Below are 23,111 nucleotides of genomic sequence, written 5' to 3'. Positions count from 1 at the left end.
GGAGCAGAAGACAGATCATTTCGTCATGCAGTGTCTCTGAAACACTGGTTCCACTAAGGGGCGCCACATTCTGCACGGGCTGCCGTCTCTAGTCTTTGTCAGACCTCTGGCATCCCCTCACTCAGAAAGAAGATACCATCGTGCTGGAGTCAAACAGAAAATTCAAATGAAATACTGCTACAACCCTGGAGGGTGTTTCCACAATTTGCTCTGATGCAAACTGATTCTTATACAGTAAATGATGGGAAATTTTAATGTACTGTTGTTCATGAAATGCCGTTGCAGTTTAGAAGACACATGCAGGTTCTAACTGCATGCTACAAATATAAATCATTGCGTCTCCAGGGGGCTTCAGTGGCCATTGAGCACAAAAATGAGATTTATGAACAAAGAAAATGAGAATCAATTATTCTAAATTTGACTGTATTACTATTTACTAGCTCTCTCACTTCAGTAACTGTTACACTGGTTGACTGTACTTTCCATTTTTGTTGAGGGGAAGTCATAACGAGCCACAGTGTATTTGCTGCTTGTCGGCAGGTTGTGTAGTTTCGAGTCCTACACTCTGACTAGGTGGGTCTGCCGCTGCCTCTGGCTCTCAGTGATAACTCGCATCAGCCTGCTTGTTCTCATGCTGATAGAGACCATCTGTTCTGCCTCAGTTCATTTTTAATTAGAGGTTTGTAAATGTACAGCGCCTATAAAAAGTGTTCAGTGTGGACCTTCCAGATATGGACGTATTTGTACTACAATCAGTACTACACGCAGATGATTTCCAGTGATGATTGAGATGTGTCCTACGAGAAGTGCTAAATATGTCTGCATATTTTGTATTCAGGCAATAAAACCTGGAAACTTGCAGTGAATGAGTTTCCAGCTTCCTCAGATGCAGGTTAAAAAGTCCAAATCACTTTTCACCCACATGGCTGTCGCTGCTTTGAGTCCCGTCCTGTAAAACTCGATTATTCTACGGCCTCCTGTTCATCATATGGTTTGCTCTTTTACGCATTGTCCAAATCGTGCAGTCTGTAGAGCCATTGTGTGCTTCATGTTCCACAAAACTCCTCAAATATTGTGTTAAGACGAAAGATTGTGAAACGGTCTGTCTGGGTGAAAATGGCTATATGAAGGCTGGGAGTGTCTACTTTATGTGGAGACACATGGACACAGCAGATAGCTTCCACGCTGGTGATAACAGGCCTGTGCCACAGTGTCTTTAGCTGGGGGCCCGCCGTCCCTCACTGTAGGGTCTGCGTCTGTATTTTCACTGTGTGGTGAATGTGAACCATGAGGTTGATGTTTTTCCATCAAAGCATCTCAACAATTTTTGGATGGATTGGTAAAAATTAGCCCTACACTTCGGTTTGTGACCTGCAAAACTAGTAAGACCAGCCTCAGCTGTACTTTGTGTTCAGTGTTAATCAGGGAATGCTAGCATGCTAATTTTTTAAAATATAATTTTTACATTTATTTATTTTACAAACAGGCACATGTCTGCGTGCATAAGACTGATTGTTTCATCCATGCAGCACCAGGAGAGAGAGATTCCTGGACAGCTGATGGTCCAGCACAGAGGAGGAGGAGGAGGAGGAGGAGGAGGGGAAAACTGGAGAGAGATGGAGATGAAAGAGAGAGAGAGAATGACAGCTTGGCAGCTTGAACCAGAAACAAAAACAGACAGACAGCTAGAAAGATTCACTGGTTATCAGACAGATGCAGATTGTTTGTTCACGTCTCATCAGCGGGATAAACATGACGCCATAAGTAATGAAGTTAACCAGCTCATTAAGAGTGAGACCAACCCACCGTGAGGATAATGTTCACATAATGAGCACGAGGGCAGAAAGCGGAGTTTTTAGGTTGATTTAAAGACATTTAAAGACTGATATCATCAGGGATGTTATTCCAGAGGGAGGTGGCACAACAGGCCAGCCGGCTTCTTTTTAACTGGTGTGACAGGAAGCCGATGAAGTGCAGCTGAAACTGGTGTGATATGGTCGCATTTGCTTGTTTTAATTAAGGGTCAAGCTGAAGACTTTTTATATCAGCATGTGGCAACAGAACATGACAGGAAGCAGGAAACAAAGGGGTGAATTAAGGTCTGTGTGTCAGCCATGCACAGAAAAGACCCTGGTAACTCTGAGGAATCACATATGAGACAAGCCAGGTGAGCTGGAGGGCTGGAATGAAAAAAGCAATGTATTAACTCATCTCTTTTCTCAAGATAATCAAGGGCAGAGGAACAACCCCCCCAACCCCCCACCCCATCATGAGGGAATCCCCAGAAAGTAAACATGATGACGTACTAAGATGCTCTCCTCTTGATGCTGTATGTTGCTCCCTTTCCTACCCTCTTTACCCCCATATGGCCCCCAGGCAGGATGAGGTTAGGCCTGCTGGTCCAGCTTCAGGTTCATCTCACTGCCCCAAAACTCAAACCTGGTTCGTGCCGGGAGGGCGGAGTGGGCAGACTAGGGTTGGGATATCCCTGTCTCAAGGTGTCTGCAGCCGATAGGGCTGCTTCTCTGTCACACAGGCCTTATCTCCCCCACCCCCCCGCCAGGTTGCTGAGCAACCACAGCGGTTGTGGGGTACAGCGCTTCTTCGGGTCGACGTAGTTTCATATGGGTGTTCCCGCTCGTCTCTTGTCGCCCTTTTCGTTTGTCCTGGCTCACTTTATCGCCGGTGCTCGTCCGGGCTGACAGAACAGAGATCGTCCTGTTCCCAGTGCCAGAGACCAGGTGGGAGGACCTGCATGCAGGTAAGGGTGTGGCCTCCCCTGACAGGGGTCAGACACACATAATGACACAACTGGACGAGAGGTAGAGGTCAAACAGGATGGGCCCTGACAGGATTCAAGCATATTCTGACCTTTAACGTCTCTGCCATGTTTGTTCGGTAACAGAAGGAGTTCAGACTGAAGTCTTGAGCTGAAATAATTTTCCAGGAAAATAATTTTAACATTTACAATGAAAATGTTATTTTCTGTAAAGAATTCAAACATCATGTGGGATATTTATCTTCAGGCAGTATTTCACCTGCTTTTGTTGTCTTTTTTTTTTAAATATCTGCCTATTCTTGTCGTTACTGAGTTAAAAACTGTAACTGCTACACGGTAATGTGTTCTGTGATGTAGCAGCCACAGCTGTAGATTTGTTTCTTACAAACATAACAACTGCAACTGTGAAGTGGAAGTGCAAAAAACTATGTTTTATGTGAGAAATATTTCCAATTGTAATTTTACAAAAAAAAAAAAAAAAAGTGACAGGCTTGTTCAGTTTTTGGTGAAATTGAGTCTCACATCATGAGAAATATATTGTTGTTGTATTTCAGTCTAAATACTGTTCCTGAAGAGAACAGAGGAGTCTGGTTGAAGGAGGGTGTAACCCAGAGATAAGACTCTGTACGTCTTCTTTTAAAACTATAACGTAGTTCACATTCTCAACTGCTAATTGACTATCGGGCTGAGTCGTGGCTCTGCAGGCAGGCTCAGAGCAGCTGTGTGATGGTAGATGGCGATATCGACATCGATGCTGCCTTAAGTGGCTCAGAAACATTTTCCTGGAGAGCAACAACACCCTGCCAGGCTCACTTTTCCAGCAGAAATAATCTGTATTTATTCCAGATTCTGTGCTCACAAATCACCTGAAAAAAAAAAAGTGAACTGAACTCTTTTTCTGTTTTAGGGGATGCATAAAAGTGTTCAAAGACTCAACATCTAAAAAGCATAAATGGAAAACAACTTCAGTTTTGAGGAGGTTTGTCTTTTTTCCTTTGATATTTCAAGTGTAACATCTTCAGCGTTCAGATTCAGTCCATTTATTTTGCCATAAAACAGACTGTAATAGTGAAGCTCCACACTTGTGTGCTCAGGTAACATTTCAAGAACTTGAAACAAAACAAAGGGATCCTGGAGCTTTGGTCTGGATCTGTTGATGTGCTCGATATCTTCTATTAAACATTTTTCAACTCTTCTCTTGTTTAGGGCAGTGACATGTCGTATGAAGACAATGACTCAGCCTTCCCCTCTCCAGTGAGACTGTGAGTCCTTTCTCTCATTCAGGCCTCTGCACTTGTGTTCCTACCACCAGTGTGTATAAGAGCTGTAAATGTGTGCTGAAATTCTGCATCTGATAAGACAAAAGGTCAGGGCTCTGTCCTGCCCTGAGCTGAGCATGTCAGGCAGTGCTCCCACCCACACAAACAAGTTCAGTATAGTTAAGCTGCTCTAAACTGTAGTTTTATGGGTCTTATGACAGAGTGTGCACTTCCCTCCAGCTCAGAGCATTTCAGCCTCTTTTGGCTGCAGCAGGCAGCTGTTTCAAGTGAAAAAGCTCTAGTAAACACCACTGTATAACAGTAAAACAGCAGACTAGGTCATGATCATATAGGTATGTGTAGCAGCTAAAGACGCCAGATGTTTCCCCCTGGAGTCGGTGGAGACCAAACCAGAGCTGCACCATATCTGCTGAGTATGTAACTATCTAACTGTTAATGTTATGTCAACAACTTGTTTACACTTCCCCCAAGTGCCCAAAAAACTAAATTAATGCAGTTTTCCAGTTAGAGTTGGAGTTAAGAAAAGCCCTCAGCTGGTTGCTCCTGTCTCAGTGTGTCAGTAAGTTTTTCTTAAAGATGGTATTTCTTTATACAAAGTATCATATCATAATAAGATAATAATATTTCTGCCTTGAGACGTAAACAAGCAACCTGATAGTCTAAACGCAGGGCACAAAATCCCTGGTTCAAGCTGCCCATGGTCAGAAATAGGTTGCGCAATCGTGCCCTCTTGTGGCCAAAGGAGGAATGGCAGAATTTCCCAGTTATGGAGAATTTGATTGGCCTAAACTGAGGCTCTTTCCTGGATGGATTTTAAGCCAGTTGCTAAAAGTCAATCACAGAATTCAAAGTAATTTAACTAATAGACACAATTATGTACATTTTCACAGAAATCCCAAATTTGATCTCCCTTCTGAATTGAATCATGTCACAGTCGTAAAAAAAAAATTCTGGTCTCTGGTGAGACATCAGGAGGTGTTGCTGTGGAGCACTCATGTTCATCCCTAATGTTTCTGTTTCTCCACATCACCAGGTCTCTGCCGGACCAGAACGGCATCTATGACATGGAGAGGAGGAGGCAGGAGGAGGAGGAGGAGGAGAACGAGCCACCTTCTGAGGCCATCATCATCCCCAGCAATTCAGACGGTAGGTTCCCCTCGCAGGCCATGCAGCTGATGGTGATTTGACTTTTAACATTTGTGCATAAATCACTTTTCTGTGTTTATTTCCCAGCTTATCTGAATGTGAACACCAACGCCACCACAAGAGGGGACGCCCAAGTTAGTGGACGTTTTTCACTCATGTCAGATATAAAAGTTCATTAATATAAACCAACATTAACTGCTGGTATGCTTATTAACGACCCACACTGCTTTATCACAGGCCTATGTGGAGCTGAATGAGCTCCAGGGCAGCTGCTGGCAGGAGACTGGCCGCTGGGTGGGCTACGAGGAGAACTTCAACCCCGCCACAGGAAAATGGGGTCCCTCTCATGTCTCCTATCTCAGCTTTAAGAGCCTGATCCAGCTCCGCAAGATCATGAGCACAGGTGCCCTTACAACCTCAAATGAAGCGGAAATTTAGTGCATGTTTGATGAATACGTCCAATTAAAAACAACCCAAATGCGCTCAGGTGCCGTCGTTCTCGACCTGAATGCCAGCAGCCTGTCTGCTGTGGCTGAGAAGGTGGCTGATGAGCTGCTGAACAAGGATGAGATTCGCGCCAGTGATCGGGATGGCCTGCTGAGAGCTCTCCTCCTGAGACGCAGGTAACTCGTTTCTCCCTTTCCTCTTGCAAGAAGACAATGCCATAAAAAAGTGTGCAACGTGCTCATTTTGTCTGTCCTTCCAGTCAGTCTGAGGGCCCAGTGGTTGCTCCCTCTGGAGACATTGAGATGCAGACTTTTTCTGTTACCAAGACGGTATACATTTTGGGTTTTTTATACTTTTTTTAATCGATTTTCATCCTTTCATTATTATCATGTCTTAACATATCAGAGCTTACATTTAGTGCACTGCTGTTGTTTTTTGCAGAGAGACAGCACTGACAACGTGGAGGCCTCCGTGGTCCTCTCAGGTATGTTCATGTACATCTGATGCAGTTATGTGTCTCCATGTTTTTGTATGTAGTTCTGGGGCGGATATGGCTAAACGAGGGTGTTCTCGATAGGGGTCCTGGATTTCCTGCAGAAACCAGCGGTGGCTTTTGTGAGGTTGCGTGACTCTGTGGTGATGGAGTCCGCCCTGGAGAGTCCCGTCCCCGTCCGTTTTGTCTTTGTGCTGGTGGGTCCCAGCGAGAGCGGAGTAGACTACAGGCAAAGTGGCCGAGCCATGGGTGCCCTCATGGCTGACTGGGTGAGAGAGAAGAGAAGAAGACATCACACACAACCCCACCAATGAAAAGTAGCTTTTGTACAGGTGAGTCAAATCTTTCTGTTCTCACAGGTGTTCTGTATGGAGGCCTTCTTGGCCCAAACTGACAAAGATCTGACCAACGCCATCGCTGACTTCATGGACTGCAGCGTTGTGATCCCTCCCACTGAGATCCAGGATCAGGCAATGCTTGCACCAGTCATTAACTTCCAGAGGAGGATGCTGCGTGACAGATTGCGTCCCACTGACCCCTGTCTTGCCTATGGCGACAGCGTCAAAGGTCAGCATGCAGTGACATACTTACAGTGCACAGCAGCCAAGACTAACAGCTAGACTAACCCTGTTTTCCCCATTGTTTCCAAGAACATATACTGAGCCACAGAGGTGGGAGGGGCAAGCAGCAAGGTCATCTTTGCTTTTGCCTTGAGAACATCAGCTCTAACATTATATAGCACCTTCAAATGAAATCTATACATGGAAACAAACAAAACAGACAGATGTAGCCTGTGCTGGAGGAACAAAAAGGCTTATAAAACAACCTTATTTTAACAGCAATAGAAAAAGGGGCAGGTTCAGTGTAAATAATATTAATGTGACTTTTATTTGTTTGCTTGTCCAGTTGACAAACCTCCAGAGAAGCCTCGGGAGGACCCTCTGGCCCGTACAGGCTACCCTTTCGGTGGGATGGTGAAGGACCTGAAGCGCCGTTACCGTCACTACATCAGCGACTACATAGATGCTGCGAACCCTCAGGTCCTCGCTGCCGTCATCTTCATCTACTTCGCTGCCTTGTCTCCGGCCATCACTTTTGGAGGGCTTCTGGGTAAAACAGAGTTCCAGACAGAGAGATATGTTTTGCAGGGGTTTATTGGCCTTTGATATTATTGTTAATTCTTTCTGTTGTCTATCTTTAGCTGACAAAACAGAAAAAATGATGGGTGTGTCAGAGCTTATGATCTCCACCAGCATCCAGGGCGTCATCTTCTGTCTCATCGCCGCCCAGCCTGTCCTTGTCATCGGCTTCTCCGGCCCACTGCTGGTGTTTGAGGAAGCTTTTTACGCTGTACGTACAAGTGGTCACGTGTCAAAACTCCTAAATAAGTCTTTATCAAGCTACTTTTACTTCATTTACTTCATTCTTTCCACACTAGTTCTGCAAGTCCCAGGGCATCGAGTACATTGTAGGCCGTATCTGGGTGGGGATGTGGCTGGTAGTGATCGTGATCATCATCGTGGCCGTGGAAGGCAGCTTCCTGGTCAGATTCATCTCCCGCTTCACTCAGGAAATCTTCTCCATCCTCATCTCTCTCATCTTCATCTATGAGACCTTCAATAAGCTCATCAAGGTTTCCTCACCTCATCTCATCATCCACTTCTCATCTCAGATATCATTTCCCTTTAGCCACTGCTGTAAACACATCATTTGCTGTCCCTTATTTTGCTCTCTGTGGCTTCCCATCTCAGATCTTCAAAACCCACCCTCTGATTCTGAACTATGAACACCTGAACAGCACACTTGACAACCCCTTCCACCCGGTCATCAAGGAGCACATTGAGTACCATACGGATGGCAATGTAAGCATTCACGAGCTGGAGATTGAAAGGGCCTACCCCAACACTGCCCTGCTGTCCATGTGCCTGATGTTTGGCTGCTTCTTCATTGCGTACTTCCTCCGCCATTTCAAGAATGGTCATTTCCTCCCCGGCTGGGTAAGATCAACTCTCTGTGTCTGGACAATGTGCACTATTGAGAAAGCTATTAAGCAGATTGTGTGATTTTGACCATCAGGGATCCTCTGCTCTCTTTGTCTCTAGCTGCGTCGTTTGATTGGAGATTTCGGTGTCCCCATTGCTATTTTCTTCATGATTGCTGTGGATATCAGCATTGAGGATGCTTACACTCAGGTGAGTGTTACGTCATGGTGAATTAAGTCATTTCTGACAGTACTAATCCTAAATCTTAGAATTTATTGGCATGTCTGTCTCAAAGTTTTTGAAAAGCTTTTGTCATTCTGTGATTTTTTTTGGTTAAACATGAGCTGACTGAATATCATCCTGCCCCCTTGCAGAAACTGGTTGTGCCAAAAGGTGTTGAGGTGACCAACCCAGCAGTCAGAGGCTGGTTCATCAACCCCATGGGAGAAAAGAAGCCTTTCCCCATCTGGATGATGGGCGCATGCTGTGTACCAGCACTGCTCGTCTTCATCCTCATCTTCCTGGAGTCCCAGATTACTACGTGAGTGACACTATAAATAATGATACATTCGTCTTCAATACCACTTGTGAAGCTAAGATAAGACTTTCAATGCTCTCTGTGAATTGCCAGACTGATTGTGAGCAAACCTGAAAGGAAGATGGTGAAAGGATCCGGTTTCCATTGGGATCTGCTCATCCTGGTCACCATGGGGGGCATCTCCTCTATTTTCGGGGTGCCCTGGCTGAGTGCTGCCACCGTGCGATCTGTCACCCACGCCAATGCTCTCACCGTCATGTCCAAGGGTCCGAAACCAGAGATCGAGAAGGTGATTGAGCAGAGGATCAGTGGCATTCTTGTGGCCATCATGGTTGGTAGGTGCTGCCATCTACAGTTCTGCTGCAGACACAGCCGGGTCACAATAATTTACCTTTTAACTTTAATAATCATTCACTTTCTGTGACTTCCAGGTGTTTCCATTTACATGGAACCTATTCTGAAGATGATTCCAATGACAGCCTTGTTTGGCATCTTCCTCTACATGGGTATCACCTCTCTGAGTGGAATCCAGATGTGGGACAGGATGCTTCTGTTGATTACACCAAAGAAATACCATCCCTCTGACGCCTACGCCACCAGGGTATGTAGCCTCCTCAAATACAGTTCAGAAATTCACTCTAATCATCAATATATTTTCATGTGAAACACCCTTATGTTTGGAGATAAGTCATTGCAGTCTTTTTTGGCCATTTTGCATCTCTTTAGAGTCATCTGACTGACTTTCCAACAAGGAAGTATAAGCCCACCAGTCCAAGGGGCCCCCTGGCCCCTTGAACTCCTGGGCTTATGTCTCCTATTTCCCCTTATAGTTTAGTGTCCTTTAGCCCATGATAATCTCCCTGTAAATCATTCTAATGTAAATTAGCATTCTGTTCATTTTCATATTAGTCTTTTACTCTGTGTTGCCCTGCTAACGCTCTCGTCTGTTGTCATTTGTGCAGGTGTCGACATTGCGGATGCATCTCTTCACTCTGATCCAGCTCGTGTGCCTGGCTATCCTGTGGATAGTGAAGATGAGTCCCTTCTCTCTGGCTCTGCCTTTTGTTCTCATTCTCACCATCCCTCTGCGCATGCTCATGACTGGCAGGCTCTTCTCTGTCATGGAGATGAAATGTGTAAGTAGCTCTCTGTGTCTGTTACATGTTACACAGCCAAGTTAAGGCACACGTTATCGTGTTATTTGATATGTAACTGGATGCGTTTGTGCTGCAGCTGGACGCAGATGATGCCAAAGTGACGTTTGAGGAGGAGCCTGGGAAGGATGTGTACGATGAGTCCCCACTGCCATGAACACCACATCACTCGTTTCACTCACAAACTTACAAATGAACTCAATTCTTGACTGCCAGTAATCAGATGTCTTTAAAAATATGCCTTTGTAAACATATATATGAATTACTCTGTTATCTTTAAAGGAAAATACCTCTCGTTTGTAGAATGCATCCATTATTCATGCAGCTGAATCTGTTTGTGGCCATGAAACACAGCAGAGAAGCAGGAATGAAGTCCATAATGTCATCAAGATATAGAACATGTCCCCAGCTCCCTCATTTTCCACATTTCATACTCATATTTAATTTTTTCATGTCACATTAGTTTGAAGTTATTAAAAATGCTTCCCTTTACTTTCTTATCAGGTTGCTTAGTTATTTCATAATGCAGGAGGAACATTTTATTTCTTTAAATAGGAAGTACTTCACTTCAAATGTGAGATAAATCCATTTACGAATATTGTTTTTCATTTAGTGCATCACTACACTATAACTTTAGAGTGACTCTGCTGATTATAAGACCATGATTCCACCTAAGCACTATTCCACTATTTGAATTAAGCAAATTTTATATACTCAGTGTTTTAGATATGCACAAATGAACAGATTTTTGTGGGATTATCACATCTGCCTTTGCACCATACAGTAGCCTTTCCTGTTTAGTCTAAAAATAGGTTTTAAATTGTGTGTCATTTGAAATATTGTGTATGGTTTGCTGAACAGTTTGGTCTTTCCTGTTCAGATGACCTGTTTAGAATGTGTATAGAATGAAGTGTAATGCACTTATCTCTTAATTTAAGCGTGTAATTACTTTCATCATTATAAAATGGGATGAGCAGTAATGGGTTGATAGTGGATGAGATATTTGTTTGAGCTGATTGTTGTACTGATGATATAATCAGGAAAAATGTATTTGTAAATGTATCTTATGATGCCTTTTCATGTTGCCTATCATGTGTTTGTGTGATGAAACACTGTACATGCTTTGGATTTTCATTTTATTAAAAACAAAAACAGCCTTTAAAGGTGTCTTTTTTTTTTTATTAATGCATTGATAATACAATATATTTAACATCACTCACAGCTGAAACAATTTTATCTACAGACACAATATACCACATAATGGAAATTATGACATACTGTAATCTAATACTTTTGAAAACTCAGCTCAATGTTATAAAATCATATTTTATTCTGCTATTCTGATTACCATTATAATTTCTTGAAGCTTGTTTGATGAAAAGTCTTCAACTTGCAATCAAAACAGGGGCAGTCAAATAGATGTATTGAAATTTAAAAGAAAGAGTCAAAAAAACAAAAGGACATTTAGAAATTACAAACTCATTGATTAAAATAATAAAAATGACCACATCAAACTCTGGTTTTAGGCCTACAAATTTGTTTGTGTTATTATTTACTTCATTATGTCGTAGTGTTTATTTGAACACTTGAACACACCATCGTCGATGTCTACGGCTTCTCTTACGCTCTGATACCAAATTTTCCAACAGCAAGCGAACGCAGCACAGTTTAACAAGGCCGACTGCCTGAAAGTCATTTGTTTTCCTCGAACCGGACGGACTGATTGGACGGCCGGGGGTTCCGCCCACAAACACACAAGGTGGAGTTGAAGAGAAAAAACATGCTGGGCCGAAATGAAGCTGTCAAACAGCCTCGTACAATTTGCTAAATGGGGAATCGAGCAATGTGAAAATGCATGGAGGCTACTTTGAAGACATCTTAGATAGTTCTCTCTAAAGTTTAAATTTGATATTGATATGGGCAAGTGATAAACTTTTAAAAAACAAAAGATTTTTATGTTAATTGTATTAAGTTACGGGGATAACATGGTTGCACTTAAAGTAGATAAGAATAACTTTGGCTTCCATGAAACCTTCAGATACCTGATCAAATATTCGTGGTGCAAACTTCGGCTCAGTATCTGACAGGGTCGGCCTGCGGAGTAAAACTAATCGCCGTCGGTTGGGTTCAGAAACGACGGTGCGGGGTCGGAAAAATGTGGATGTCTCGGCGTAGTGAAATGGTTGGATGGAGAGAGAGGAGCTGCTGTGCGTTGACTGGAGGGAGACGGCGAGTGAGATGGAGGCGGGGGGGAAGGACCATCTCTGCGGGGACTGGAGCCCAGGACCGACGGCGCAGTGCTGGCTATCGTTCAACCCTCCCCTTCTTCCTCCACAACGACGCCGAGGCTCACGCCGAGAGACAGGTAAGCCAACCAAACAGCCGCTCGGTTTCATAATACGGCGAAAGAACACGATAAACAAACCAGAATAACCATCTAAACCCCACAAAATCGACCTTTAATGTTGCTTTAGTTTTCTAAAAGCGCCTCGGTCGGTAGCCGCGTTGTAGCAGCGAAATAAACCGACCGCTGTGGCAGGGTACAGACGAGGTCGGCCATAGCCGAATTTCTTGTCCTCTACAGCGGGGAAGAAACTTGATGAGACCCGTAGGTAAATGTGGTATTTGCTCCAAATTACACCAAGCGACTGTTTTACGCTAATTCCCCTCATCGAAACTCGACTGCTCGTGCTGCAACCTGGGTATTTGCGTGGGGGAATTAGCAGCGGTTTCCGCGCCGAGACCTCCATGCGGCTGTTGTCGGAACAGCCAGCCGCCTCTCTCGGTTAGCCATCAGGGATCTCGGTTTAATATCTCACCGTGCAGAGACTCGCCCTCTCTCTCCCCCTCTCTCTCTCACCGACTATCCCAGAACCACCGACGACCGAGCACCGAGTACCCGCCTTCTCGATCTCGCTTGTACGCTTTTGGACCGAGGGAAGGGAGTCTGCAACGCCCTGGCTTTAGTTTTAAGCCCCGTTTTCTGTGATTGCAGTGCGCCATTGGACCTTGTCACGGTAGGTTTCCTTGTAGAGCAGAGCTGAAGCATGGCGGACCTGGAGCTGTTTGTCGCGCCAGTCAAAGCCGCTCTGCCTCGGCTCTAAACGTGTTTCCTTAGAGCTTAAACGAACAATTTCGGTTCAGCTTAACCGCGAAATCCCGTAGCCGAAACTGCTAGCAGCCACCGTTAAAATGAACTCTTAAAGTACGGTCGTGGCTGTAACGTTTGGCCGTTAAGCATATTTTCCATTTTCTTCTTTCTTCCTGCGCCTCCGCAAGTCCTTCCAGCCCACCACCACGAATTTATCTCGAACATTGTTTCAGTTTGTAAAAATGTCTTTTACCGGGAACTTGGCACGGCTTGTCGAAACTATAGCGTTTAACGGTAGCTAAAATTACCGCCGTTACTGCTTTGAATGATTTGTTGTAAACAGTACCGTTAAGTCTCAGTTACCCTCCTGGAAACGGGGGATTCTTAATGTAAGCTTAAAGTTTTTTATTTTTAAATGTTAGCATTTCTAAAATGTATGGCGACAAATATTAGCCAGTCTATGTTAAGTCCAATTTAATTTTTATTCGTCGTGCCAAGTTGCCCTTGGCCATGTAAAGCCTCAGCTCCCGATTTTTCACCATCCATATGCTGTAGTAATATGTATATTATGATGAAATTCGAGGTATATTTGATGCCCTAACGGCTCAGAGTATATGATAAGGCGCCTCTTCAGTTCCTTAAATGTCGGTAATGGTGGTTTTAATGCAGCTAGGTCACACCGTGGACACCACAGTGAGCTGGGGGCCACCAAGGACACGTTGAACAACGAGCAGCCGCCATCATTGGATCACAGCTCGGCTACGCCTCGCTGAAGAATGCACGGGGTTTTGCTCTGAAATCGCACCATTTAACGCCATAAACGTGAATAAAGCGGTCTTTACGTACTCTTGGAACACATTTATTAGCCACAAGCGATTATTCTATCGATTTCCTCGCCCCAGCTTGAGTAACCGTTGGAGGGGAAGATTATAGGGTTGCACGGCGGAGCTAGATCCGCGTCCATCGGTGATGAGGCGCCTCTGCCGAGTGGCGCATTTGGCTGCAGTACTTCCAAGCCACCATTCCCCCTTGTCGGAGACCGAAAGCAGATCCCCCGTCCGTGGTCAGCTGGTCGCCTACAGCTGCCTGTCCGTCCACGTCCATTCGCTTCCTCCTTCCGCGTATCCTCCCCAACCTCCATTCCGACAGAAAATCCTCCATTACCGAGCGGACCGGGCGAGAAAATGGTCGCTCCTGCGTGTCCACGATACTTAGGTTGTGGAATCATGACGGGACTAATACGCCAAATTCCGGCTGGCAGAATTTTGCTCGACGGAGACTCCTGTTGTCGAAGCTAGTTGTGCTAGTTGAACCCTCCGCAGTGTTATTTGAGATTTGAAGCCGTCACAAGCAATAGCCTATGTCTCACCATGTAGCGTAAACGTTTAAGGGGCGGTGTAATGAACATAAACCATTATGTCGAGGCAAATTTAAATGACACCACTTTGAAACTGTTTTAAACCAACACACTTTTCTTTTTTCTTTTTTTTTTTTTAGAAATCATCGTCGATCATGTGAATAATTTACACATTAAAATAACATTATCATTAAAAACTCGGCGGTTTAAAAACAACTGTTCTGGAAGTAAGGGCAAAGTATGAATATACATATTTATGCATTTCGGTGTTTTTAGAGTTAATATTACTGGGAAAAAGATGTTTGATAACTTGATTTTTGTTGCTTTTGTAGATACAAGACAGTACACCCACAAATGAATGGAGAAATGGAGGCAACAGCCCAAGTCCAAGGTGAGATTTCATACCAGCTTTGTTTACACGTGTAACACAATCTATTCATGGAAATAACTTAATTATCATTTTCAACACTCCCACAACCACCGTTCATCAGCTATTGTTAAAACTTTGCACATTAACTCGATCGTGGTACATCTCATTGCAGTACTTCACAGCGATGACACCCTGAGATTAAAAACATACCAGACTGTGATTTTATCTCAGGGGAAGGATCATATCAGGCATACAAAGTGATGTTAGAGCTGGTGTTGTAACTTGGCTGACAGTGACAGACCGTTTATCTGTTTCGTCTTCTCGCAGTGTGGGCACAGGATGACCTATTAAAACTGCTGGAGGCCATGAAAGTGGCCCTGCCTCAGAAAGACCTGACTAAATACAAAACGTCGGAGTCCCACCTCGACTGGCAGAAGGTGGCTTTCAATTCCTACACAGCAGAGATGTGCAAGCAGAAGTGGCAGGAAGTCTCCAAAGAGGTGAGGCGTTTTTAGTGATGTTCATATTGATTGTTGTTTGTCGTCTGTTTTGTGCTCTGCTGAATCTATGTGTTCTTTGTCCGCCCAGATTCGTAAATTTCGGACCCTCACAGAGCTGATAGTCGATGCCCAGGACTACATCAAAAACCCTTACAAGGGCAAGAAGATAAAAGTGAGTTACAGTCCGTATTTCACACAGCTAATGAAAAACTCGCCGTCTGAGTGGAGCCTGAGTCTCAAGCGTCTTTGCTCCCCTTTTCCCCCCGATGCACAGAAACACCCAGATTTCCCCAAGAAGCCTTTGACTCCATACTTCCGCTTCTTCATGGAAAAGAGGGCCAAGTATGCAAAGCTGCACCCTGAGATGAGCAACCTGGACCTGACTAAAATCCTCTCCAAGAAGTACAGGGAGCTGCCTGACAAGAAGAAGGTCAGTCAAGAACAGAGGCCACATTAATAAGCTTGGCTCGAGCTGTTTGATACAGTTTCTAACAAAAATATTGCTTTCTTTTCACGCCTGCAGAAAAAATATGTGGACGACTTCCTAAGAGACAAAGAATCTTTTGTGCAAAGCATGATGAAGTTCAGGTGAGATGAGCACGTGTCATAAACATTGGGGATATTAGGCCTGCATGTGCAGCAAATTTAAGGGTTATAGTTGTGCTTAAATGTTGGTTCATTGTGTGTAAATGCAGGGAAGAACACCCGGATCTTGTGGAGAGCATGACCAAGAAAGGTTCAAATGTACCAGAGAAGCCCAAGACACCCCAACAGCTGTGGTACAACCACGAAAAGAAGGCCTTCCTCAAGACACACCCAGACGTAAGATTAAGCATCGACAACACAACAAACAAAATGCAGCCTCTTAAACTGTAACTGTGGCGCCACGGATGCTCATTTTCTTTGTTTGACACCAGGCGACCACCAAAGACATCAAGGACAGTCTTGGCAAACAGTGGACGCAGCTGTCTGATAAGAAGAGACTCAAGTGGATCAGCAAGTCTCTGGAGCAGAGGAAGCAGTACGAGGTGAGACTGGGCTGTTGTGGTACAACTATGGAGGGCGATGATGACTTACCTTCCACCTTTCCTCAATGTCACCTGTGTTTTTGTTTGCCGTGTTCTAGGAGACAATGCGAGAGTACATCCAGCAGCACCCGGAGCTGAACATGACCCAAGACGATATCGTGAAGTCCACCCTGACCAAGGCCGAGAGGCACCTGAAAGACAAATCTGACGGCCGACCCGACAAACCTCCTCCGTGAGTCACAGATGCATGCTGCTGGTTGTGGGCCGCTGACCCGTAAGCGAGTTAATGAAGTGTAATGTATGGTGTCTATACGCTTTCAGAAACGGTTACTCGATGTTCTGTGCGGAGTTGATGTCAAACATGAAGGATGTGCCCAGCACAGAGCGTATGGTGATGTGCAGCCAGCGGTGGAAGCTGCTGAAACAGGCCGAGAAGGACGGCTACCAGAAACGCTGTGAACAGGTGAGCTCAGAACCAGCAAGTCACACAGTCAAAGAAAAAAAAACGTTGTCTAAAAAGTCATCTTTGTCTTTTCAGAGGAAGAAGGAGTATGAAATTGAGATGAACAGATTCGTCAGTGTGAGTCTCATTTGTCTGGTTCCTGCTATGTTTCTGTTGTGCTCATAGTTTGCACGTCACAGCCGTCACTCCTCATTTGTGTGCTCGACTCTCTGAAGTGTATTTTCCTCTGCCGTTGGATCTGCAGAGTTTGTCAGAGGAGGAGCAGCAGCGGGTCTTATCCGAGGAGAAGATAGGTTTTAAGAGGGGCAGTGGAGCCAGCAGTCCTGCCTCCAAAAAGAAGAACTCTAAAGCAAAGGTAACAAACAAACAAACTGATTTCCAGCACTGCATATCGTATTGTATTTTAAAACATTAAAATATTTTCTTGGCATTTAATAGTTACTTAGATGTAATAGTGTCCTTCTCTGATATTATAGTTACAGTTAGTCATTTGGCAGATGCTTTTATCCAAAGCGACGCACAAATGAATTCACACACTGATGGCGCAGCATCAGGGGCAGTTTTGGGGTTCAGTATCTTGCCCAATGATACTTCAGCATGTGGCCTGCGGAGGCCAGGGATCGAACCACCGACCTCCTGACTGGCAGACGACCGCTCAACCTCCTGAGCCACAGCCACCCATTATATCCCATTGTTCTGTAACTTGCAGGCCAATCCAGAGAAACCCAAAAGGCCAATTTCAGCCATGTTCATCTTCTCTGAGGAGAAGCGTCCTAAACTGCAGCAGGAGCGTCCGGACCTCTCTGACAGCGAGCTCACGAGACTCCTGGCCCGCATGTGGAATGAGCTGCCGGACAAGAAGAAGGTAATCCAGCAATGCAGTGTAGTATTATACAGTAGAAGAAGTGTGAGGACAGTGAGCGGATCACTGGAGCCAAACATGCTGATTTATTTTTCTCATGGTCTTACTGTCATTTAGGAGAAGTATAAACGCCTGGAAACAGTCCTGAAGGCTGAGTCTGAGAAGAAGGAGAAGGAGGATCGTAGTCGCCTGCCGGACCCACCTAAGAATGCGCAGGACATCTGGCAGCAGAGTGTCATCGGAGACTACCTGGCCAGATTTAAGGTATGCATGACTCCTAGACCCCGTTTACACGAGGTATTAGAACGCAGTCTGTATTCGGACATGTTGTCCAGATGGGGATTCATGCTGGGTCTCAATGTGTTGTGATCGGGTCAGTCTGGCTGGCTCGCCTTGTGTTCGGATGTTAAGTCAGCAATCTGTACAAAGTGCTCCGCTCAGCACATATAGATGGTTGTTTTTAGCCAACATAAAATATAGGCTGTTGCTCAGATTTGGAGAGCGAGCAAGCCAGAAGGCTGAAACAGATGCGCTTAATTACTGATTGTATGTGAATCTTTGCTTGGCAGAGTGACCGGCCAAAGGCACAAAAAGCTATGGAGGCAACCTGGTGCACCATGGAGAAAAAAGAGAAAATTATGTGGATCAAAAAGGCAGCAGAGGACCAGAAAAGATACGAGGTTAGTGGAAATTCACTGACGTTGTCCAGTAGAAGTCCACAGCATCTGTACGCTGAGCAGAAAGCACTAACAGCTGACCTAACTGTCCTCAACAGAGGGAGCTGTGCGAGATGCGCTCACCTGCTGCCGCCATTGCCTCAGGGAAGAAGATGAAGTTTGAGGGTGAACCCAAGAAACCGCCATCGTACGTTTATCCCATCCAACTCTTCCTCCTGTTGTGTGTGTGTGGATTCTATTTGACCCCTAGCTTGATTTTTTTCACGCTTTGGTCTCTCTAGAAACGGATATCAGAAGTTCTCTCAGGAGATGCTGTCCAACGGAGAGCTGAACCACCTCCCGATGAAAGAGCGGATGACCGAGATCGGAAGCCGCTGGCAGAGGTTACCGCTGAAGGACAAAGACCGCTACAAAAAGATCGCCGAGGAGAAGCAGAGACAGTACAAAGTCCAGCTGGAACAGTGGCTCGCTGTAAGAAGTGGCTGTTGGTTGTTTGAGGGGGTTTGTAGGGACTTCTTGGGCACTTCTCTAACATACACTTCCTCGTTTCCACAGAGCTTGTCTTCACAGGAGAGAAACACCTACAAAGAATATAATTCACAAGTAAGTCAGTTATTTCAGTGCTCTGATCGGCACTGCGCTGTCACAGACTGGATAGAAATCTCACGTCGGCTCGTTTAAAACTGTTGAACTGTTTGACGTTTCAGAAAAGAAGAACCACGGCGAAACCGGGAGGCCCCAAGGCGAAGTCCAAGAAATCTGTGAGTGCCCACTCGCGTTCGTCTTTCTCTTGTGTCGTGTAGCGATGCTGTCAGTCACACCCGAAAACATCTCTCCCCACAGGACACAGAGGAGGAGGAGGAGGAGGAGGATGACGACGAGGACGAAGATGACGACGAGCAGGAGAAGGCTTCCTCTGAGGCGGACTCATCCAGCGAGGATGACGACGACGACGATGATGAAGACGTGAGTTGCGTTGCTGTTTCCACAGTGACAGCAGGAAGCAGAAGTCAATTGTGCTGAATATGTTTTCTTTATCGTTCGTTTGAAGAAGGAGGGGGATGACGATGAAGACGACGATGACGATGACGATGAAGACGAGGCGGAAGACAAGGAGAACAAGTCGGAGGACAGCAGCAGCGAATCGAACTCACAGGGGTCGTCGGACTCTGATTCGGACTGAAACGGGCCGACGTCGCTGGACGAACTGAGCAGCGCTGAGCTGAGCCAAGAGTCAAGGGAGCTCTGCCACTGTGCCAACCCTGCTCTCCTCCCACCACCAGGGGGAGCCACTGCATTGCCTCATCCACCTCACACTCACCCATTTTGTGTTGCTGCATTGGTGATCTTCTCATGGAGGTACCCTGCCCTTATGTCCAAATCAGTTTCTTTCCCTCCCCGGTGTGATGGTCGTCCGACAGCACGGGCCAATGACGTTACGCCAAAAACAGCATCCCACTGGTTTGGTGATGTCGTGAACGTTTCTGCCGCTGGTTTCAATCTCGACTCACAGGTTCACTGGTTTAAGGTTAGAGTTTTAATGACGAGGATAATTATTAACTCTGCAATGTTTATTTTATTGTTCTGGTAATTAGCTGAAGACAGGTGGCTTCACAGAGCCAAAGAACATAGAATGGTGGATCACTTTAGGGAGGGGGTCGGGGTTGGGGTTCAGGGTACTGAAAAATTGCACTCTTCAGAATGTTTCCATTATTTTTTTTTATTTTATTTTTCCAGAACATTGTCGTGTCGTTCTCTACTCTCAATTTCTGATGTAGATTTTATCATTTGGTTCTTAAAGAGGTGGTATTTTTTCAGGAAATTAAAAACAAGCCATTATGAATGTCTTTTTGTTGCTGGAAAACTTCACAACTTGTTACTCACCATCTTCTCATTAAAAGACAACCATTCCTACAGGAAGTGTTCACCCCTCCCGTTTCTTTTTGTGAAACTGCCCGGCGGAGGTGTGTGCGGACGGTGAGCGAGCAGCGGCTTCCTGCCTCAGATCCTCTCTCGGCTCACGGCTGCATGGTGTTCTTTACGTTGAGCCAACTGTTGTGTGCAGACGACTCTGTGCCTTCAGAGTCTTCTCCTTTCAGGTGACTTGTTGCAGTTTACTCAGAATATTCCTTTATCTTCATAACATGTTCTTTAGGAGAGTGACTTAGAGAAACATCCTCCTGCTCCCGTCACTTCCCCCTGTCATCAGACATTTTTGTTTTATATTAGGACTCAATTTGGACCGGTGCGATGATTTGTGTCAAACAGAATCCTGATAACATCCACTGCTGTGTTCTTCAGAGCTGTGAAACAAAAAGAAAAAAGGAGGGGAAGACTTTTTGTAGGATCCATTGCCTTTCGTCTGTCATTTATCAAACGTTTTGTACACAGAAATCCATCAGTCTGAAGCAATTCTGTGTGACTCAGCAGTTTGTTCTGGCCTGACAGTAATAAACAGTGTTTGTTGTGTGACCAGAGCAGTTTGTCATTGAAGGGATTACGCTTGTTTTCCGCATTTAGAGCTCAATGTGACTGAGTTTTTTTAAAGAATACGTCACACTGTTGGTGCATGTTTCTTCTCTGAACCGTTGTTTTACGTTTCATTTGTGGTTTATTTGAATTGTCGATAGGTTTGTTTTAATTGTTGTGTTCTGATCCATCTGGATTCATTTGTAGATGTCGAGCTGAATGGTTTTCATCTTTTTTTCTTTTTCTTTTCCAAGTTCGTTTTGAAATTTTAATGGTATTGACTACAGTCCGTATGGATTTTAGTCTGATGCTTATCCCAAAAAAGTGTGCACTTAACGTAAATCTGTCCCTCTGTGTGAGTTTGTGTGCATGCATGCATGCACAGAACTGTGTATATATGAGGGTGTGAGTGTGTTTCTTTGCTTTAATGTGTGCTGTTTTTATTGTTTTGTTGCATACCATGATGTGACTGCAGCATGCATGTTTGTGCCTGTGTGGGGACATCTTACCAACACCATGAATGTAGATATTGTTAAATCTTTTTTTTTTTTTTTTTTCCTCCAAAGGTCTTTAGTATTTTTCTGCTCAGCGCTGTCGTGTCATTGGTTACCTGAAAATGGACAAATGACAAGACTTCCATGACTGTCATTTTGGGTCCACAGACAGATGAGGACGTGGCAACTATTAATTATCTATTAGTAATGGACTGATTTCGATCATTGTGAATCTCATCACTGTCTGAAACAAAACCAGCGTGGACTATTTGAATCATTTCGGGAGGGAATAAGAAAGCTATTGCTGATATTGATCAATGGGCGTTTGTAAAAGGGATTTGTGGAACTGAGTTGCCAGAGGAATTGGGGTTAAAAACTTGTAATTTTTCTGTAAATACTGTTTTTGTATTGAGCGCTTATTGTTTTGTTAGTGCTTTAAGTTTGCAAACCCTCATCTGTGACTTCTGAGGCCAGTGAGTTTTTCACTCACGGGGGAGAGTTTTTGGTTTAATTCACCTGTTTTAGTTGTTTCTTCTCTCCCTTTTGTTGGTTTATAGAGATATCTAAGACAGCAAAGCTTTACAAGTTTGTACTGCTGATCATTTGACAAAATTTGATGTTTTCTATAGCTGAGGGTGTTCTTATGTCCTTGTAGTTCAAGTCTTTGGGCAAATAAAAAATGATCTTTAACAGGTAGAAGTGTGTGTCATCTGTAACCTCATACAAGCAGACATGGCCAAAATATGAGCGCATGAGCTCAACCTTTGCAGCGTTTACAGTTTGTCTTCGTCAGAGCACTCAGGAGTTCCAGATTTGCTGTTTCACAAATTCATTTAACACATTAAGGCACCAGTTCTCAAACTTTTATGAGTTCCCATACACATTTATGAGGCATGACCAGTTATTCCTTCTCAAATTGTGTATTTTGAACAATTTCACTTCAGGGAAAAGTGGGGAAAGTAAACATAATTTGGTTTAGGAAACGTTTTTAACTCTGATGTTCATCTTGTTCATCTTCTGGTTTTAAAACTACTTTTTAGCAGCAGGACCCTGCTCAAGTCTAGGCCTCAATATTAGGAAAGAAAGCAGGACCCTTATTGTGTTGCAAACTCACAATGTTCAAACACCAAAGCAAAACCATGTGTTCATACAGGAGCTGAAGTTCTGGGGTCCCTGGGACAGTTTCCTGTTTATCCCTGATGGTAATCCAGCCTTGACAGTTTGGGGAGTGCCCTTTATGTCTCAACATGTCAGCGCTGCCACACATAAAGCCACATAAAGGAAGCTCCATAAAAAGTGTTTTTCCCAGTGTGGAACCGAAGAACTTGACTCAAGCTCACTCAGGCCCGTTTGGGATGAACTGGGACACCAGCTGTGAGCCAGACCTGAACCAACATCACACCTGGACCTCACTGACGCTCCTGTTGCTGACTGGGAGCAAATCCCAGCAGCCAGGTACCAAAATCTGGTGGAAAGGCTTCACAGAGGAGCAGAAGCTGTCACAGCAGCAGAGTAACACACGTGGTTTTGGTTTGACGGGTTACAATCAAATAGGATGTAAGGTTTAGGTGTCCATATACTTTTGGCCATACAGTGCGCATTATTTCTAACGATGACCTCATTCAACCGCTCAGGCACAACCAAATGATCACAGATGGTAAGATCACAGATATAATCTCATGTTCATCTGCTGACGCCTTAAAGTGGACGGTAAAAGTCCCAGGCCTGCGTCAAGTTCGTCTGCAACACCGGAAGCATACTGAGTGTACCTTCAAAATAAAATCAACAGGGCCCGAGCTACGTCACACAAGGTCTCCTAGCAACCACAGCTTTTATTGGCTAAATATAGATGGAGTAAGGCTAGCAGAGACATCTGAGAAGCACGTGTGTAGGATGCTTTTGGTGACATTTAAATATGTGAGTATGATGACAATGGGTGGGAAATTACATGAACATCAACATAAAATGATATTACATCAAT

The 23,111-nt window shown here is 44.6% G+C and overlaps 2 protein-coding genes across 6 annotated transcripts; both read left to right on the top strand.

Annotated features, from left to right (window-relative positions):
- The first annotated feature begins 2,650 nt into the window (after nt 1-2,650).
- Nucleotides 2,651-10,980, top strand: slc4a1a (solute carrier family 4 member 1a (Diego blood group)). Its single transcript, XM_070981991.1, has 21 exons — nt 2,651-2,761; nt 3,687-3,758; nt 3,986-4,041; nt 5,093-5,205; nt 5,293-5,339; nt 5,443-5,608; nt 5,693-5,828; nt 5,912-5,981; nt 6,094-6,136; nt 6,230-6,414; nt 6,505-6,712; nt 7,052-7,255; nt 7,347-7,495; nt 7,584-7,778; nt 7,897-8,142; nt 8,248-8,337; nt 8,502-8,668; nt 8,759-9,000; nt 9,097-9,266; nt 9,628-9,801; nt 9,899-10,980. The coding sequence occupies exons 2-21, from the start codon at nt 3,732-3,734 to the stop codon at nt 9,974-9,976; spliced, it is 2,766 nt and encodes a 921-aa protein (XP_070838092.1). The 5' UTR covers nt 2,651-2,761; nt 3,687-3,731; the 3' UTR covers nt 9,977-10,980.
- Nucleotides 10,981-11,517: 537 nt separating this feature from the next.
- On the top strand, nt 11,518-21,820 carry ubtf (upstream binding transcription factor). Of its 5 annotated transcripts, none has more exons than XM_070981988.1 (21): nt 11,518-12,184; nt 14,600-14,658; nt 14,965-15,137; nt 15,226-15,309; nt 15,412-15,567; nt 15,661-15,725; nt 15,833-15,959; nt 16,055-16,165; nt 16,264-16,397; nt 16,487-16,628; nt 16,704-16,745; nt 16,873-16,983; nt 17,338-17,493; nt 17,608-17,754; nt 18,060-18,170; nt 18,266-18,354; nt 18,449-18,638; nt 18,723-18,770; nt 18,875-18,928; nt 19,011-19,133; nt 19,225-21,820. In XM_070981988.1, exons 2-21 carry the CDS (start codon nt 14,622-14,624, stop codon nt 19,348-19,350), a joined length of 2,226 nt encoding a protein of 741 aa, XP_070838089.1. In that variant the 5' UTR covers nt 11,518-12,184; nt 14,600-14,621; the 3' UTR covers nt 19,351-21,820. The 5 variants fall into 5 exon arrangements, with proteins under 5 accessions (XP_070838089.1, XP_070838087.1, XP_070838086.1 ...); XM_070981986.1 differs by having other exon boundaries at nt 19,222-21,820; XM_070981985.1 differs by having other exon boundaries at nt 19,219-21,820.
- The last annotated feature ends 1,291 nt before the right edge of the window (nt 21,821-23,111 follow it).

The sequence above is a fragment of the Chaetodon trifascialis genome, chromosome 15 (assembly GCF_039877785.1).
Source record: "Chaetodon trifascialis isolate fChaTrf1 chromosome 15, fChaTrf1.hap1, whole genome shotgun sequence".
Classification (NCBI taxonomy): Eukaryota; Metazoa; Chordata; class Actinopteri; order Chaetodontiformes; family Chaetodontidae; genus Chaetodon; species Chaetodon trifascialis.
The sequence above is the reverse complement of the archived record's forward strand: the minus strand, read 5'-3'. Positions and strand labels throughout refer to the sequence as shown.